General features: G+C 43.5%; 1 protein-coding gene across 5 annotated transcripts; it reads left to right on the forward strand.

Annotated features, from left to right (window-relative positions):
• The first annotated feature begins 230 nt into the window (after positions 1-230).
• LOC120810293 (sialic acid-binding Ig-like lectin 5) lies at positions 231-19,339 on the forward strand. 5 transcript variants are annotated; one of them, XM_040164721.2, is made up of 10 exons: positions 12,671-12,981; positions 13,337-13,459; positions 13,844-14,248; positions 14,474-14,794; positions 15,130-15,432; positions 16,555-16,839; positions 16,929-17,207; positions 17,352-17,454; positions 17,555-17,624; positions 18,024-19,339. In XM_040164721.2, the coding sequence occupies exons 2-10, from the start codon at positions 13,399-13,401 to the stop codon at positions 18,366-18,368; spliced, it is 2,172 nt and encodes a 723-aa protein (XP_040020655.2). In that variant the 5' UTR covers positions 12,671-12,981; positions 13,337-13,398; the 3' UTR covers positions 18,369-19,339. The 5 variants fall into 5 exon arrangements, with proteins under 5 accessions (XP_077950812.1, XP_040020655.2, XP_077950813.1 ...); XM_078094687.1 differs by having other exon boundaries at positions 12,756-12,981; positions 17,349-17,454; positions 17,763-19,339; XM_040164720.2 differs by having other exon boundaries at positions 12,756-12,981; positions 17,349-17,454.
• Positions 19,340-19,667: the final 328 nt, after the last annotated feature.

Consider the following 19,667-nt stretch of genomic DNA (forward strand, 5'->3'; position numbering starts at 1 on the left):
AAGACAACAAGCGGTACCTTACTTTATATATCACAAATACCGACCGCACAAGGCATCATTTACGTGCTGATGCTTTTTCTGTATTCATGGGGGCCGTGGCGGGGGAGGGGCTACGAAAGCTTGAAGCTGCAACATCACGTATTTAAATGTTTCTGCTCCGGTTTCATTGAGTCATTCAGTCAACATTGAAACATTTGTTCTTATTAAAAGGAAAAGAGACTGACTGGCTCTGCCGTCCAATCAGGATGTTTGTTCTCATTCTGCTCTTCTCTGTGAGACACATCACTGCTGCCACAGGTATGAATCTCTTATTATAATCTAGTATAATGCCAACATTTAAGATATAAACAAAGTAGACAGCTTGCTTGTAGTTTGTTTGATAAATATCCTCAATGGAAGCATCTGTTGACTCACTTTGCAACTGTTGGGAATTTTTTATATATATGTATATATACACATATTAGTAGAATATATATATATGTATATATGTATGGATGTACATGTATATATATGTATATATATATACATATGTATAGGTGTATATGTGTGTATATATATGTATATATATATACATATGTATAGGTGTATATGTGTGTATATATATATATATATATATATATATATATATATATATACACACATATATATATATATATAGCCTTTCTGAACCATGAATTGAAACGAGTGCGTCGACACAAGACGCAGAAGGATGCACCAGCCTTAAGCCACCGACCACATGGCAGAGGTGTTGCTAGCAGGCTGTGTTTGTACATCACGTGTGTTCCTCACACAGTTAATCCTCTGTCTGTATGTAACTCTATATGTGGGGACAGGTGTATGTGTGTGTTAGTAAATTAGAAATCAAAGGAACAAGGAAAAACTCAAAACGATTCGGTGGTGTCCAATCGGTCCTTTGTTGTGGGGATTGATTGGGAATCACGAGGACTGTTGGGTTTCTCGGTGGCACAAAAGCTGTTTGTGGTCTTGTAACACGCTAGCGGTATCCAAGGGGGCAGAAGGAGTTTTGCTTCTTGGGGAGCTGCTTGGGCCAGAAGTGAAGACCGGGCCAGCCAGAACTTCTCTGGAGCAGCTAGAAAATGGTCAGAGGGGCCTCAATCCTTAATCCTGAAGCCAGTCCGGAAAGGGATTTGAAGAGGCTCTATTGTCCCATCCTTACACTGACCAGAGTCAGGGCGGAAAGCGTTGAGGGATACTGTCTTTAACCTTGCATCAACGCAAGTCCATTCAGATAGATGTGGATTTGAAAGAGACTGTCTTTAACCTTGCGCTGGCCAAGGCTAGTTTGGGGAAAAAAGTTGAGAGAGGGAACTCACAAAACACACCAGGGGGACCCCTGTGGTGTCTGAGGCTTGGCCAATCAGATCTTTTTGTTTCACCCAGAGAGAGAAATCACACCTAGGTGGGAAGGCACATTCCTTTCAGGGGTTTTTATGTCCTGCAGTAGAACACTGCCATCGAAAGTCAGCCTTGGTTTTACGTTATAGTGGGAGCCCAACAGCCTTCTCTCACGTTTATTAAATATCATATCAGTATTTTCAAGATTTAAACACCTCCTTTACCTGTTTTTTTCACTGTTTTCATCAACAGGTTCATCAGTGAGGGGGAAGGAAAACTGTAACGATGGATCCTGTGTCACTTTCAGTAAAGGAGAAATAAAAGCAGAGGCTGGACTCTGTGTGGTCATACCATGTTCTTTCAAAACGGTTTCTTCTTTTACACCCAAACATCTGGTGTTTTACAAATGTGAATCATCAAAACGATTTTGTACTGATTCAGACGTGATATTCGACTCTGATAGGAACAGCAACAAAATTCAGGCCGGGTTTGTTGGACGTGTTTCACTGCTGAAGCCTGATGTGCGTCTCAGGAACTGCGGCATCATCATCAATGACCTCACTGAGTCAGATTCTGGATCTTATCAGCTCAGAGTTAATGGTTTAAAAAATGGGAGAGAAAATGGATTGACATTCCCACAAAAAATAAACATCTCTGTCAAAGGTAGGAAGAGATTCCACAAATACACACAGTGCAGATCTTCATTCTATTCATCATATATTCTGTATTTACAGTCTGAACGGAGCATGAAACAATGTTTTGCATTTTGACCTCTTTGGTCAAACAGTACAAACTGCATCAGTTCCTGATAGAAGTTCCACAGATGTTGGATTGAAGTGAGTGTTGAGCTTCAGGCTGCTCCCCTGAGTCCTCTCACTGACTGCTCTCCCTTCAGGTCTGACCCAGAAGCCCACAGTGGGGATTCCTCCTCTGACAGAGGGGCAGCAGACCACACTGAGCTGCACTGCTCCTGGTCTCTGCTCTGGATCGGATCCTGAGATCACCTGGACGTGGAGAGGAGCAGGAGAGAAGGACTCTCACATCACAGGAAACATCACTGCTGTGAAGACCGAGCACCTGACTTCTGTCACACGGAGACACATTTCAACTTTGACCTTTAAGCCTTCAGCTGAACACCGCAGCACCAATGTGACCTGTAAGGTCAGATTCACCAACGACGTCACTACAGAGGAGACGGTGACTCTGAATGTGACCTGTGAGTATCACTGACCTTCATGCTCACCTTTACTCTGTAATGTCTAAAGGGTTTTCCCACATGTAGTATGTATTGTTGACGGTTTTAAAACATCAACAGTGTTCTTTTGAATGTTGTGCAGTAGGTGACGTCATAGATTTTTGAATGCTCTAAGATATATAAACTGTATTAGAAAGTGAAGAGATATTTCCATGCTTCCTCTTTAATATCTTGTGTCCGAATGGAGTTTTATTCTTACTTATTTGAAGTGCAACATACATTCAGCATTATAACCCACAACCAACATTATAGTCTTGCCTATTTTTTGAAAGTTTCTAAGTAGCTCTACATGTGAGGTTCACTGGGGGGTCCACACATGTGCTTGTGTGTGTCTGTCAGTGAAGGTTTACTTTAGCCACCATCACATGGCCGCTGCTGGATACTAGCACAGTAATCTGTCATCACCACACTACATATACCACAAAATTACAGGCACCTCGTGTGTTGTTTTTCCCCTTGCGGCCCGCGCAAATGACGACACACTTTCAACCAATCAACGTTTCATCAATCAAACTGCCATCTGCAGTGAGTCTAGCTCCACCCTTTAGTACCAAACAACTGTGCCAGGTACCCCAACGGAAGGGTACCCAAAAAGTGGTGGTAAGGCACGGTTTGGATTTTTGGCACCATTCTCAACCTTTGGCAGTGGAGACACAAATAAAAGGGTACCGACCCGACTCGTACCGTACCGCTCGGTGGAAACATTGAACCATTGTCTCTTTTGTTGGATTTAAAGAACAATTTGTTGAGCTGATGTTTTGAGAATGTGATAGTAGTTAGTTGTCCGTTAGCTCCCGCGGTTGACTGCGCATGCGTGACGTGACTTAATTTTTTTTCATCAATGGCAGGCGATCGCCTGGCACTGCTTTCGTGATCCACTGGTCGATTGCGATCGACCTATTGGGAACCCCTGATCTACATTATGTCCTTTGCAATATTAGGTCATGGACCGTGTGCAGAGCGTCCCTGGATGGCGGTCGCTGTTATTTCTCTCATTGTGAATATCATCTGCATGATCCTCTTTCTCTGGTACGTCTCTACTTCATCATGTTGTTCTTTCATCACCACGTCGATGCAGCGGAGACCTTGAGACAACACGTCATATCTCACTCTTTCTTCTCTCCAAAGGAACACAAGGAATAAAGTGACGCCAAACCAAGAGGACAGAACTTACATGTCACTGCAAAAAATCGACCAATCCCCAGAGTATGATGTCATCGCTCGACCTCTGAACTAAGAAGCATCAGCTTCCACTGAGGGATCAACAAGATGGTTCTTTTGTTCCTCCTTCAACATGCATGAAGGTTCATGAATATGCTTTACAATTGGTTTACATTTGGTGAACCAATGAGCATTTGATTGCACCGATGATTATGAGATAATAAGGTTAGGATGATGATTATGAGATAATAGGAACCATATTCATGAAGGTTCATGAATATTTCGCCAAAATAATATTGAACTTAGAGTATTAGACTAACTGGCACATTTGGTACCTATGCATTATAATGTGAAACATAAAGCACCTACGAAACAACTAATATTAAAGTAGTCGCATAACGCATGACAATAAATTATCTTGTTTAAAACTCTCAGTTCTCATTTGAACAGCTTGCTTTCAAACTGTCTGGTCCCAAACCCCTGGTTAATGCAGGAATCTACCGCCCACCAAAACCCAACCCTGCTTTCCCCTCTGATCCGTCTCAATTTCTCACACAACTCTGCGCCATCTCACCGTTGATTCTGCTATTCTGTGATTTTAACATACACGTCGACTCATCTGACTCCATAACCTCTACAGAACTCCTCGACATCTTTAACTACTTCAACATCACCCAACATGTGGACTTTCCCACCCATAAAAAAGGACACTCATTACACATTACCATCAGCAGTCTAACCAGCATCGACATCACCATCTCTGACCACCTGGCTATCACCTTGGACATACCATCACCACCCCCCAATGTCAAGCGGAATTGCACCATAACATTTTGGATCTTCAAGTCCATGAACCTCCCATTGCTCTTCTTCACCCCAGCTGCCACCGTCTCTGCATCTGCCCCTATTCCAACTGCCTCCCCCACTGTCCTGGTTAATTACTACAATGATACACTCTCCTCCTGTCTTGAAGTCATCGCCCCCCCCAAAAAAATCCAACCTCGTTTCCTTCACCCATTCTGCCCTCTGGAACATTGACCAACTTCGTCACCTCAAAAGACACGGCCGTCAACGGGAACGTTTTGCCACCAAAACCGGACTCACTGTTCACCTCCGTGCCTTCAAACTCCACCAACAACAATACAAAGCTGCCCTGAACACCACTCGTTCCCTCATGACCTCCAGACTCGACTACTGTCTACGGCTCCCCCAACAAAATCCTCAACAAAATCCAATATGTTCAGAACTCCGACGCTCAACGGCTCAACTCCACCCGGCGCTGTGAAACCCGGTGGAATACAGGATAGACTGCTCTTCTTACTGCTACTCCTACTACCAACAAAACCCTAAACAGCCTGCCCCCGATCTACCTTTCAGACCTCCTCCCCCTCCACGCCCCAACCCAGTGCCTCAGGTCCGCCAATGCTAACACCCTGAATCCCTCAAAGGCCATCTCTTCAAACTCGCCTTCAAATGCTGACCCCTACATGACTCATTCCGCACAGTTTTCTCCAGTTCCATTTTTAAGTTTTTTTATTTTAGTCTGTTTTGTTTATCTGCTCGTTTCTCTTTCTTTTTTTTTGTCTGGTTTTGTTCTTGTCTGTCATTGTAAAGCGTCTTTGGGTAGTAAAGCGCTATTAAAAAAAATGATATTGGTTATAAATATATACGTATTAACACAAGATCACGTTTGAGTGGTTTGGCTAACGAGGGCCCGCAGTGTGAAGACAAACCAGCCTGTAAATAATTGCAGAGCAGAGAGGACGAAGAAGAGAGAAAGAGGAAGAACAGAGCGGAAGACAACAAGCGGTACCTTACTTTATATATCACAAATACCGACCGCACAAGGCATCATTTACGTGCTGATGCTTTTTCTGTATTCATGGGGGCCGTGGCGGGGGAGGGGCTACGAAAGCTTGAAGCTGCAACATGATGTATTTAAATGTTTCTGCTCCGGTTTCATTGAGTCATTCAGTCAACATTGAAACATTTGTTCTTATTAAAAGGAAAAGAGACTGACTGGCTCTGCCGTCCAATCAGGATGTTTGTTCTCATTCTGCTCTTCTCTGTGAGACACATCACTGCTGCCACAGGTCACACAAGACAAACCTGCCTGAAAATAGTTGCAGAGCAGAGAGGACGAAGAAGAAGAGAGAAAGAAGAACAAAGCAAGAGAACTCGACAACAAGCGGTACCTTCATACATCAGAAATACAAACCACACAAGGCATAATTTATGGGCTGATGCTTTTTCTGTATTCAAGGGGGCCGCGGAGGGGGAGGGGCTAAAAAAGCTTTAAGCTGCAACATCACGTATTTCGTTTTTTCTGGTCCGCTCATTCAGTTGACATTTAAACGTTTGTTCTTGTTAATGGAAAAGGGACTGACTGTCTCCGCTGTCAAATCAGGATGTTTGTTCTCATTCTGCTCTTCTGTGTGAGTCACATCACTGCTGCCACAGGTATGAATCTCTTATTATCATCTAGTTATGATGCCAACATTTAAGTAGACAGAAACAGTTGATAAATGTCCTCTTTGGAAGCATGCGTTGACTCAGCTTGCAACTTTGGGACAAATATATATGTACATATAGAGATATATATAATTCATAGAATAATTAACTTTAAGTGTGAAGAAATGCAAATTCTGAAAACAGCAGTTTTAAAAAACAGTATTGCTTTCTCTCACCGCTCATTAAATATCACTGAGTATTATCAAAACACCTCCTTTCCATGTTTCCTACTCACTATTTCCATTAACAGGTTCATCATTGGAGGGGGAGAAACGTTGTAAAGATGGAGGCTTTGTCACTTTCAGTCTAGGAGAAATAAAAGCAGAGGCTGGACTCTGTGTCGTCATACCGTGTTCTTTCAAAACCAATTCTTCTTTTACACCCAAACATCTGGTGTTTTACAAATGTGAACCATCAAAACAAAAATGTGCTGATTCAGACACGATATTCCACTCCAACATGAAGAACAAAGTTCAACCCGGGTTTGTTGAACGAGTTTCACTGCTGCAGCCTGACCTGAGTCTGAAGAACTGCAGCATCATCATCAATGACCTCACTGAGTCAGACTCTGGATCATATCAGCTCGGAGTACACGGATTACTGAATGAACAAACTGATACATATAAATTATCTTCAAAAGTAACCCTCTCTGTCAAAGGTACGAAGAGCTCCAATAAATATATTTATATAATCTAATATTCATCATATAGTCTGTAGCTTCAGGCTGCTCCCCTGAGTCCTCTCACTGACTGCTCTCCCTTCAGGTCTGACCCAGAAGCCCACAGTGGGGATTCCTCCTCTGACAGAGGGGCAGCAGACCACACTGAGCTGCACTGCTCCTGGTCTCTGCTCTGGATGGGATCCTGAAATCACCTGGACGTGGAGAGGAGCAGGAGAGAAGGACTCTCACATCACAGGAAACATCACTGCTGTGAAGACCGAGCACCTGACTTCTGTCACACGGAGACGCATTTCAACTTTGACCTTTAACTCTTCAGCTGAACACCACGGCACCAATGTGACCTGTAAGGTCACTTTCACCAACGACATCACTACAGAGGAGACGGTGACTCTGATTGTGACCTGTGAGTATCACTGACCTTCATGCTCACCTTTACTCTGTAATGTCTAAAGGGTTTTCCCACATGTAGTATGTATTGTTGATGGTTTGTCAAAAGGTTCTCAGCGGTGTTCTTGTTGTATGTTGGGAAGTCGAGGGCGTCATTAGGAATGCTCTAAGATATATAAACTTATATGTTATATTAACAATAAAAAGTGATGAGACATTGTTGATTTGCATGTGCCCTCTTTAATATATTGTGTTCGAATGGAGTTTTTGTTCTTACTTATTTGAAGTGTCATGCTTCTTTCCACTCTTTTTTTTCTGAACAGTTTTCTTTTTTTCTGTTGTGTCTTAGCTCTTTGTTGTTCTATTTTTTTTTTTTTAATAATTTCTATTTTCTTTGTGTGTACGAGTAGTAACATCTTTTTTCTCCCTTTTTATACATGTTCGAAAAAAATAAATTCATTCATTCATTCAAGTGCAAATAAATTAAGCATTATAAACTCAATGAAGCAAGATGTTGAACACACACATAGATCATTGAGACTCTATTGTTGGACTTGAAGAACAATCTGTTGAGTGGATGTTTTGAAAATGTGAACAATGTTTAAATAATCCATTCTAATAGAATACGTGTAATTATGGCCTTCAGCTTTAATAGAAATCCCACCATCTGCTGTGATTTCAATATTTTTTAGTTAAACCATTGGTAAATTGATGTTACTTTTCATTTTCAACACCGGTTGAATGGTTCATATTGTAGCCATTGAGTGTTCACTTTTAATAACACTGATCTACATTGTATCATTTGTAATATTAGGTCATGGACCACGTGCAGCGCTTCCCTGGATGGTGATCGCTGGTATTTCTCTCATTGTGAATATCATCTTGATGTTTGTCTGCATGATCCTCTTGATGTTTCTCTGGTACGTCTCTACTTCACCATGTTGTTCTTTGATCACTACGTCGATGCAGCGGAGACCTTGAGACAACACGTCATGTCTCACTCTTTCTTCTCTCCAAAGGAACACAAGGAATAAAGTGACGCCAAACCAAGAGGACAGAACTTACATGTCACTGCAGAAAACCCACCAATCCCCAGAGTATGATGTCATCGCTCAACCTCTGAACTAAGAAGCGTCAGCTTCCACTGAGGGATCAACAAGATGGTTCTTCTGTTCCTCCTTCAACATGCGTGAAGGTTCATGAATACGGTTCCTAGACTTCTTTTAATTTACCTAATCTATATCCCTATAATCTTTATATTATGTTGTTAGTTTACATTTGATGAACCAAGGAGCATTTGATTGCATGTTTATGTTATAATAAGGATTTATTTTTCCTAATATGACTGATATTTCTGCTACTCAGAACTATGAAGATATTGCCCAAATAATATTGAACTTGAACAAATTAGACTTACTGGCACATTTGGTACCTATACATTATAATGTGAAACATAAAGCACCTATGAAACAGTTAATATTAAAGTAGTCCCATAACGGATGATTAAAAAAAATCTATGTTTAAACTTTTTAATTTCTGGTTTTACTTAATTATAATATTCAACACATTTTTGATTATGGTTCTAATTTTGTTTTGTTCATAACCAATAAAATGTTAATTTGATTTGGAGTTGGTGTTTGTCACAGTTGGGGTATCAATGAAGCCCAGAAATGAGGTGATCAGGTGCTTATCTCTTCTTTATGTCACGGATGCGTGGGAAGGCAGGACTCAAATGCAGACGTCAAAACACAAAAAGATTTTAATAGTCATAAACTCCAACACAAAATGGCCAAGGGGCAAAAACGCATACAGGTACCAGGGGGGAAAAAAGGCAGGCAGGAACGAGAGACATGTGAAGTGAAGTTACCCAGGGACACGAGTGGCAGAAAACTACAAAATAAGACAGGACGTGAACCACACCGTGACACTTTAATCCATTTTTAAAAAAAGTACTTTCAAAAGGTCTGTTGCCTGAATGTCACTTTTATCTGGTAAGTCGCTACTTAAAACCTAAAAATACAATTTTTTTTCATTACTGTTTATTTTGAAGTATATCTAATTTCCTAAAACCTTTCACTGCTGTAGTACATTATTATTATAATAGTAAATGAAAAGAAGCGTATCTCAGTCCTACATATTTTTTGGATACACTTGTCAGTGTAATAATAAACAATTTTACGTTCGTCTGTTTTCAATACGCATTCAACCAAATTGTCTTTTTCAATCATTTATTTTGCTCATTGCCTTTTATTCAACTGAACAAAAGGGGGGAAAGGTATTTCATTTAAACAGGTTCATATCAGGGACAGGGATTTAATTCTAATTCACTGTATTTGAGAAAATACCAACATTTCTTTCATTATCAGGTGTTTATTCACAACGATACAGAGAGATTTTTTTTTGATTTTTGAAAAACCTTTATTTTCTTTTAAAACGCACAAACATGTCACGTACACGACAACGCTGAAAAATTCAAAAGCTTGAGCTGCCCGTCGATTTAGACGCTGGCTCCACTCCTCAGTCATTCCCCACCAGCATCTCCTCTTGCATCAGCCGGCCAGGATCCTCCTCCACCGGATGGACGCCGCTCTCAGTCCACAGAAGCACCTTCGCTTCCCCTGTTTATCTTCAGGATGATCTTCCTCATCCGGAAGACTTCCTGCTGGGTGTATCTCCCACTACCCTTTTTGCTCACACCGTTCCAAGCAGTGCGAGAGAACTTCTCTAGGTCAGAAAAATACTCCTCCATGTCCACCCCCTTCATATTCTTTGTTACATCCAGGAAGAGCTTCACTCTCCCCACCCCGTACCTGCTGGTCACTGTCCCACCAGAAGAGGCGCTGTCAGTGGAATCCCAGTCAGTAGAGATCCCGGGTTCACCGGCTTTCCCTCTTGTTCTCCTTCTGTCTTCTGACCCTTTCTTGGCTCGAGAGGCTCCTCCGCTGCTCCTCGTCTTCCTTCTCTTCAGGGGGGCTTTACGTTCCTTCTCCTCCCCCTCCATGTCGTCGGCGCTGCTTTCAGAGCGCATTTCCTCAGCACGTGTCTCCTGACTTTTTCCCAGCTCCTCCTGCCCTTCTTCACCCCCCAGAACCACCTGTTGAGCCCCACTCACACCTTCCCTTCGCTCATGGCTAAGCTGTCTGACACCACCTGTCTCTTCATTCACCCCCACACTCACCTGGCCCACCTGTTGGGCCTCAATCAGCCCCTCAGTCACTCTGTCGCCCCCCTGGCGGGCCGGCTGGACTCCACCACGCCCCCCATCTTCTCCCCTCTCACACACCTCACTCTCCCGCTGGACTGCACTTGTCCGCTCCCCACACATTCGCCCTACCTTTTGTCCTCCACTTGTCCCTTCCTGGCCCCCATCACTCGCCTCCCCACCCTGCTGGACCCCACCAGTCCCCTGCTGTCCGTTCTCAGCCGCCTGCTTGATTCCACCTGTCTCTTCCTGTCCCTCCTTTCCCTCCTGTTGTACCCCACCTGTCTTCTCCTGTCTTCCCTGACCGTCCCGATCCTCCACACCTCGTTCTTCTGCACTCTCGGCAGAGTCCTTTCCCGGACATGTTCTGGCGAGATGTCCTTTCCTGCCACACCTGAAACAATTCATATTGTCAGAAGTGGCAAACACCACATACACAAAGTCCTCCACTTCGACTCCAAACATCAGGTTGAGCTCCTTGGTCCTGTCGTTGAGGACCATGAGGAGTTGCCTTTTGTGTGACACCACGTGTCTCAGCAGCGGGGACTTGCACCCCGAAGAGACCTTCTTTACGGGAGACACCACCTTCCCATACTTTGACAGCTCCTTGACCAGAGCCTCGTCCCCGATGAACGGGGGGACGTTCGACACCGTCACTCTCACCGCCGGCGTGGAGAGAGGCAGAACGGGCACGAGCGCGCCGTGCACCGCGATCCCGCTGACCACCACCGCGTCCGACTTCTCCACGCTGTCGAGGAAGATGACCACCGCGTTGTTCATGCGCGCTGCGGACTTCACGCTGCGGTGGCCCACCAGCTTCCCCACGGCCAGGCTGCAGTCCTCCACCGAGTACGAGGGGCTCAGCGCGATCCTCACGCCGTGCTTCCCCGTCAGCCTGCCGAAATCCATGGCGGCGTGCAGCACGCCGTCCTGCAAACTCCGAAAAGATGCAGATACATTCAAAGTGCACATTCCCACAACGCGTACACAACGTTGACTTTAGCTGTCAATTATTTGCCAAAACCGACATAAAACACGCCAACGCTCTCAGCTCACCACCTGCACGCACCCTCTCAGATCAGAGAGAGAGAGAGAGAGAGAGAGAGGTAGGGGACAAGGATGGAACATGAGAGAAGACAGGAGACCTTGTGGAGGCGCAGAGAGGCAAAGAGAGGAAAAACTACCGAGAAGGAAGGAGAGGAAATAATCAGATTAAGAAACTTCAAAGACAGAAAATACCAGATGAACATTTAACGCCCAGGAATTCACATCATAGACATGGATACATTGACTTTACAATGTGCAGCCACGAGGTTTAATTTAGCCTAATTTATATCAAGATTTCACAATTGATTGTTATTAATATGGAGATATATATGGCAAACGCCAAATGGATAGTAACTACATTAACTAAATTCAATAACTATACAGACAAAGAAAAAATATAAATATGCAGAAGTCCTTTCTAAGTTGCTGCATACATTTTGAATGGTGTAATGCTGAAAGTGGATATTTCTTTGGACTCGTTGGGGTCTTAGTTTGTCCATCCGTCCATCGTCAAACCGCTTATCCTGCACACAGGGTCGCGGGGGGGCTGGAGTCCATCCCAGCCAACTTCGGGCAATAGACGGGGTACATCCTGGATTGGTCGCCAGCCAATTGCAGGGCTACACAGAGACAAACAACCATTCACACTTACATTCACACATCTACGGGCAATTTAAAGTCCCCAATTAACCTGATCCCCAGAGCATGTCTTTGGACTGTGGGAGGAACCCGGAGAGAACCCACGCAGACACAGGGAGAACATGCAGACTCCACACAGAAAGGCCACTGGGCGGAATCAAACCCAGGACCTTCTTGCTGTGAGGCAACAGTGCTAACCACCACACCACCGTGCCGCCGTCTTAGTTTGTCATGAGTAAGAATTTTAATACAAGATTAAAACAATGTTAATTTGCAATTAAAGAAGCTATACATAGTAGCTCAATATTAACAGTTAAAAACGTAAAAACAGTGCTCAGTGCTTCGAATGGTTTGGTGGTTTCTCAAGACTCCTCTGGAATAGAAAAAACATTTTCACAACTTCCCTTTTCAAAAACTTTTACATTGCCTCAGTCGGGGGGATTTTCCAAAAAAAAGAAGTAAACAAAAACGCTTCTCATTCAATGTAAAAGGTACAAATCAAAATATACTTTTCTAGTGATATGATAGACGTATGGTGATATTATGAGATGTATAAGTATAAAAGCCTGTCGTCGTTGGAGAGGGAAAATGCTGCTCAGCGCTGTGGGGAAACTTCCTGAAACATCGTTGTTGCACAAACAGAGAAAACGAGTGAAGGGAGGAGAGGATGAGTCAGTTGAAGCAAGGAGCACTCCAGTAATCACTGCTGAGAGGAGAGAACAGGAGAGCCACACGGGAAAGGTAAAGAGCAACATTTCTACTTATTTCTGACCGACCTTTTTGTACTGTAAACGTAACCTGTTGAACCGGCTCCTGCTTGCATTTGTCTTTGTACACTACTGGATGTGCTGGTTAAGTGAAGGTGGACTGGGCGTGTTCATTTGTGTAAATCGCAGCTGGTGGAGAATTCATTAAAAGGTTCAGCTACACGTTGCTGTGTATATTGTGGCAAAAGGCTTCACTTACCGTACGAAAGATCTTTTTGAGAACAGATGTTGCAACTATGGAATAGTTGAACATGCAACATCCTGCATTCAGATGTGTGCCGTCAGCTGTGGAGTTTCCTTTGCTTCATTTCCTCTAATGGTTATTGCAGCTTCAGTGCAACGTTGCTCCTGTGGAGGCCGACACTGACTCTCTCAGTCATCGAGCATCACCATGTTTGTTCTCATCTGGGCGACTTTGCTGTTCTCTGTTGGAGACAACAGCGCCGTCACAGGTATGCGTCCTCATTATAATCGTGTTACATTAGACAAGTGGGAACAAAGTACAGAGCAATAACGGTACATGTCTGTTTTCCTGACATGCTTTTAGGTCAAGTTCAAGTCTTTAGTTCTCCTGCACACATGGAAACTCAGACTAAGTAGTTATTTAAATGGATATTTGTTTTTCAAATTATTCATGGATAAAGAAGCTTAGTTAAATAAAGAAATGATGTTATGTTGTCTGACCAACGCTGCTTCCAGTTATATGAAACATAACATAAGAACAGTAGAAACCTTTCTGCATCATTTATAAGAAACATATTTAATTAAACATTGTGGTCTATATTAGAATATTTAAATAACCCAAATTCCTGTTTTTTCTCTGTTTGTATTAACAGATGGATCAGTGACAAGCTGTTTTAATGGTGTATACTGTATCACCGTCAGAGAAGGAGAAATAGCTGCAGAGGCTGGACTCTGTGTGGTCATACCGTGTTCTTTCACCACTGCTGCTTCTTTTACACCCAAACATCTGCTGTGGTACAAATGTGAACCATTAGGAAGAAGATGGGGCGATTCAGATGTGATATTCCACTCTAACAAAAGGAGCAACAAGGTTCATGATGGGTTTATGGGACGGGTTTCACTGCTGGAGCCTGATGTGCGTCTGAAGAACTGCAGCATCATCATCAATGACCTCACTGAGTCAGACTCTGGATTTTATCAGCTCAGAGTTAACGGTTTATATTATGAGAGAGAAAATGGATTGACATTCACTCAAAAAGTAACAATCTCTGTCAAAGGTACGAAGAGCTTCATAAATGTATTTATATAATATAAAAATCATCACAAAATCTGTATTTACAGTCTGAATGGAGCATGAAACGATGTTTTGCATTTTGACCTCTTTGGTCAAACAGTACAAACTGCATCAGTTCCTGCTAGAAGTTCCACAGATGTTGGATTGAAGTGAGTGTTGAGCTTCAGGCTGCTCCCCTGAGTCCTCTCACTGACTGCTCTCCCTTCAGGTCTGACCCAGAAGCCCACAGTGGGGATTCCTCCTCTGACAGAGGGGCAGCAGACCACACTGAGCTGCACTGCTCCTGGTCTCTGCTCTGGATCGGATCCTGAGATCACCTGGACGTGGAGAGGAGCAGGAGAGAAGGACTCTCACATCACAGGAAACATCACTGCTGTGAAGACCGAGCACCTGACTTCTGTCACACAGAGACACATTTCAACTTTGACCTTTAAGCCTTCAGCTGAACACCACGGCACCGATGTGACCTGTAAGGTCAGATTCACCAACGACGTCACTACAGAGGAGACGGAGACTCTGAATGTGACCTGTGAGTATCACTGACCTTCATGCTCACCTTTACTCTGTAATGTCCAAAGGGTTTTCTTGGAGAAGTGCTCTGATATCATTTCTCATGTTTTCCTGAGCTGTGCTAAATTAAAGTTTTTTCACAAGTTGTGAATATCTGGCGGCTTTAACACTGCATATAATAGTAGAGATGCATTGATTGTTATTTTCTTATCGGAGTCAAATGTTTTCTGACCTGACCTTATTCGGACTTTCTTTATAAAATAAATGATTTACTTAAAAAAGATATATTATGATAAGCGGTTTCTATTGATCGGCTCATTTTCTCATAACACACGATGTCATTCTCTATCGTAGATGTGAAGGATTTTAACATCAGCGGGATCACAAGTGTGAAGGAGGGCGAGACTCTGAACTTGACCTGCGGGGTTGAAAGTTTCCCTCCATCTCTCATCGCGTGGACAAAATCTCCTGAGTCAAACACGCAGAATGAAACAGACACAAATTGGCAGAACAACACTGGGACCTTCATGCAGAGAGAGAGTGGAATAAGCACGTTTTACGTCTTTAACGTGACACCAGAACATTCTGGACGATACATCTGCACAGCCGAATATCTGAATCAAACTCTGGTGGAAGATGTTGATGTAAAAGTCATATGTAAGTACAAAGTTCAGCTGTTGTAATTAAGAACATTTGTGGCTCCTTCTTTTAAACGAGTGACTTTGCTTTTCCTTAAATGTTTGAATCCAGCTTAATGGACCAACGGATTCAAATGTTTAGAATTAGGATTGTAGATCCTGAAAACCTTTAGATGATGGCGCCCTCAGCTGGTAGCATTTAGAACAAAGATCACAGTGCAGACCAGGAACGTGCATAGATAAACCCCTGGTGGGGCTCAAGTACTTGCCCTTTTGCCCTGGGTGAGAAAAGTGCCCCTCCTGCTGGAGCACAATTTTTTCTTCATTCATCAATGTTTAAGAATATAAATTACTCTCTCTGTCATCAATCCAAATGTGTTTTCATATCTGACGGGGCATTTATTCGAGTTCTTGCGAGAATTTCGCCCCAACAAGCTCACGAGCCCTGCCTCCCCGCCACTCCCCCCACTCCCCCTCGCCTCCCTCCTTCGTCGGACAAACAGGTAACGACGCTGTTTGGTGATGAATTAACCACATTAGCGCCGCTGAAAATAGTAGTCGCAACTGGTCGCCTAAAAAATTAACAAACAAAAAACTTGAAAATCCGTGATTTTAAAGGCTTGTCCAGCTGTTTACTGATGTGTATCATGTTCAATGAAGAGAGAGAAGGAGAGAGATACAGGCAGGCAACTAGTTTTGTTTAATTCAATATCATTGTTGAAATGACAGGTCTTAAGTTGAGCTACATGACTCAGTCTGCTGAGGTATATTGTGGTGTATTATTAGTGTAATGCTGCTTATGCTTCAACTCTTGTCACAAACAGTGAGTAACGATAAAGTACTGCCTCGCCTCGAGTACCTTATTACTTAAGTATAATATGGCCTTGTCAGTTTTTGCCTGTAATTCATGTATTTATTCAATGAGATAAATTTAGTTAGTTTTTAACAAAAATGAATAGATAAGTTGAAAATATCATACTGTGTTTTTTTTTTATCTCTTTATTAATATTTTGGTTTGAGCACCTGCCCCCCCTCAAAATGTCTGTGCACGTGCCTGGTGCAGACGATGCAGGGCTGCAAGCACAAACACATCTTGTATCCTAACTTGATTAGGATTCGAGATTCATCATTTTCTTCACAGATGTGAGGTCGCCTGTAATCACCGGCAGCACCACGGTGGTGAAGGGAGCCGCTCTGAATCTCACCTGTGGCGTGGAGAGCTTTCCTCCATCTCGCATCACATGGGCCACATTTGGCTCCGGCACGACGCTTGAACGAGGACTCGACGCCGACCCGCAAAACGGGACCGGATGGGCCGCCTCGCTCGTCATCCCGCATGTGGCGGCAGAAGACTCCGGACGGTACACCTGTACAGCGCAACACCTGGACAGGACAGTGACGACGTACGCTGACGTCACAGTGATCTGTAGGTGGAGACTGGACTCAACGTGCACGCTCACACCTCACGCGGTGATTTGCTTTGTGAAACTTGGGATTCTGCTTGTGCTCTTTCAGGGCCTCCGAGGTTCTTAAGCCGCTCCAGGTGTGAGGTTCGGTCGGAGGTCCTGACCTGCGTGTGCGTCAGCGAGGGGCTTCTCTTACCCTCCATCACCTGGCCGCTGTTGAAGAACCACAGCGAGTACTCCGTGGTCACCACCGTGTCCGGCCACACGGTCCACAGCACGCTGACTCTCAGAGACCACGTGGGCACCTCCATCGAGTGTGTCAGCAGCAACGACCACGGCGAAGCAAAAGAGAACCTCAAAATCCAACAGAACACGCCGGGAAAAGAGGGTGAGTGTTCTCAGTAAAACGCTGCCTCATGACATCTGCAGCACTCATTGCTTCCACAAGCATTGGGCGAGCTGTCAGAAGAACGTGAAATGACGCATATTACTTCAGAGATGGACTCTTTTCTTTTGCTCCTCTTGAAAGCAGATCAGTCCTCGGGAATAAATCCATGGCTGCAGGTCATCATTGCCTTTTTCATTGGGGTGCTTCTCTCGGCAGTCTTTTGCTGTTTGGCCACTAAATGCCACAGGTACACAATTAAATCAAATGATTCAATCCGGCTGTGGTTTCTGGATGAAATGCCGCAATAAATGTTGATTTTCTTTTCACTGGTTTGAATTTTTTTGCAGAAGAAAACAAAAGATCTCTACTAATCGGGATGAGACTCATGAGATGGTGACCAGTCAAGTGGCTCCTCTGGTATTTGTCACCTTTTGTTTTTCTACTTTGAGATGTAACGAGTAATTCAGACTTAAAATTACATTCACATTTTAAAATAGTTTAGACCTTAAAAGAGGGAATATTGAATGATTAAAGCTTGAGTCGTTGTCCCCAGAGGATTACCACGCCATGGAGGGATCACCATCTTTGTGATTAAGGGAGCCCAGACTATTCTTGAGCTCTAATGGACCTCTGGTCTCTTGTGCTGTCTTTTCCCTTTGGGCCCTCTGCAGTCCACCCAGTGAAGAGATGATGGAGCTTTAGACTCATTTCTCGCTACATACTTTTTTCACTTCATAAATTCAAGCTGATTGTTTCAGTGTTTGATTCGCGATGCAGCTGCTGATTGAGTTTCATGCATTACGTTGCACCTGACAGATAAACGGCGCTCAAGCAGTGGAAGACGATCACACCTACTACCAAGAGTCCTCTGAAGGAGAATGGGGAGCGGCGGCAGCCCCGGACCTCGACGCCGAGCCCAAAGATGTGCTGTACGCCAGCATCGATTTCTCTCTGTTGAGAAGGAAGAATCTCAGCGGGGCAGCGAAGAGCCGAGAAGCCACCAAGACGGAGTACGCTGAAATTAAGAAAGTAGTGGAAGAGGAAATGGAAAACAACGGCGGAGAGGGGAGGAATGCGTCGGGGGGGTCGAGGATCAGGGAGGACGAGGAGGACGAGGTTGCAGTGTACTCCAGCGTGAAGGATGTCATGTCTGAGATCTGAAGACTGTTGCATTGTGGGTGAAGCGCCTCTGCCCTCATGCCGCTGGGATGAACAGACCTGATGGACTGATGAAGGGTCCTGGGATCTTCAGAGGCCACGTTGCGCCCGTGGTGAAGTGACAGTGTTCACACCTCCATCCTCTCTGCTTCTGAGAGCTCAAGTGTCCTTTTGTTGGGTATCATTTAATTCGGTTCTCTTAGTCTCCCTCTGCCATCAGGTCAGCGTGTGATTTTGAATAAATTGTCTAAACACCTATTGGATGGATATCCATGAAAATCTGGTGCACCTCCGAATAACCATTTATTCATTTATTTAATGTGGTGACATCGTCTGGTGGACATTTCATTTTCTTCATTTGCCCAAATACCTCCAAAACTATTTACATTCATATTCACCTGCGCTTTTGATATGTGTTGTTTTTATTGCCAATAAGGAACTGATAACTTGCTAATAAGATAGGGAATATTTCAAAGGTTTTATATGTTAAACACCAACATGCTAGAACACAAACCAGTCATGTTTTTTGTTTGAAATGTCATCATTCATTTACAAAAAATAAATGTTTTCCTCTCTGGTACATTCAGTAATGTGGAGACGTTTGTTGTGATTGTTCAATATGCAGAGTACAGAAGCCGATAAACACAAACAAGGTAAATATAGAAATAGTCATAAACTACCATCTCAAAGTGTCAATGTTTAAATGAGTCATCACTTCAAAGACCTTTCTGAGAACACAACTTACAGAAGTCGCACACTGAACTATTAAACCATAAAAACCACACTGTTCCTAATATAGATGTTCTTGCTGTTGCAACAAAACTGTCAAGATGCCCTTTAAAGACTAAATATATTATTATCATCATAACACAAATCATTCACATGCACCTTGTCCCCACTATGCACATGCATGTGTTACATTGTGTGTTGATATGTGGAAGTAGAGTTACTAGATTAAATATTTGTTACACACATGGTACTTTTCCTTTCTCACAGTTCCTTTGTGTATCAAAGTTGCACATTATCACCATGATATTGATTATAAATATATACGTATTAACACATGATCACATTTGAGTGGTTTGGCTGACGAGGGCCTGCAGTGTGAAGACAAACCAGCCTGTAAATAATTGCAGAGCAGAGAGGACGAAGAAGAAGAGAGAAAGAGGAAGAACAGAGCGGAAGAACTCGACAACAAGCGGTACCTTACTTTATATATCACAAATACCAACCGCACAAGGCATCATTTACGTGCTGATGCTTTTTCTGTATTCATGGGGGCCGCGGAGGGGGAGGGGCTAC

This window comes from Gasterosteus aculeatus, chromosome 20 (genome assembly GCF_964276395.1).
Source record: "Gasterosteus aculeatus chromosome 20, fGasAcu3.hap1.1, whole genome shotgun sequence".
Lineage (NCBI taxonomy): Eukaryota > Metazoa > Chordata > Actinopteri > Perciformes > Gasterosteidae > Gasterosteus > Gasterosteus aculeatus.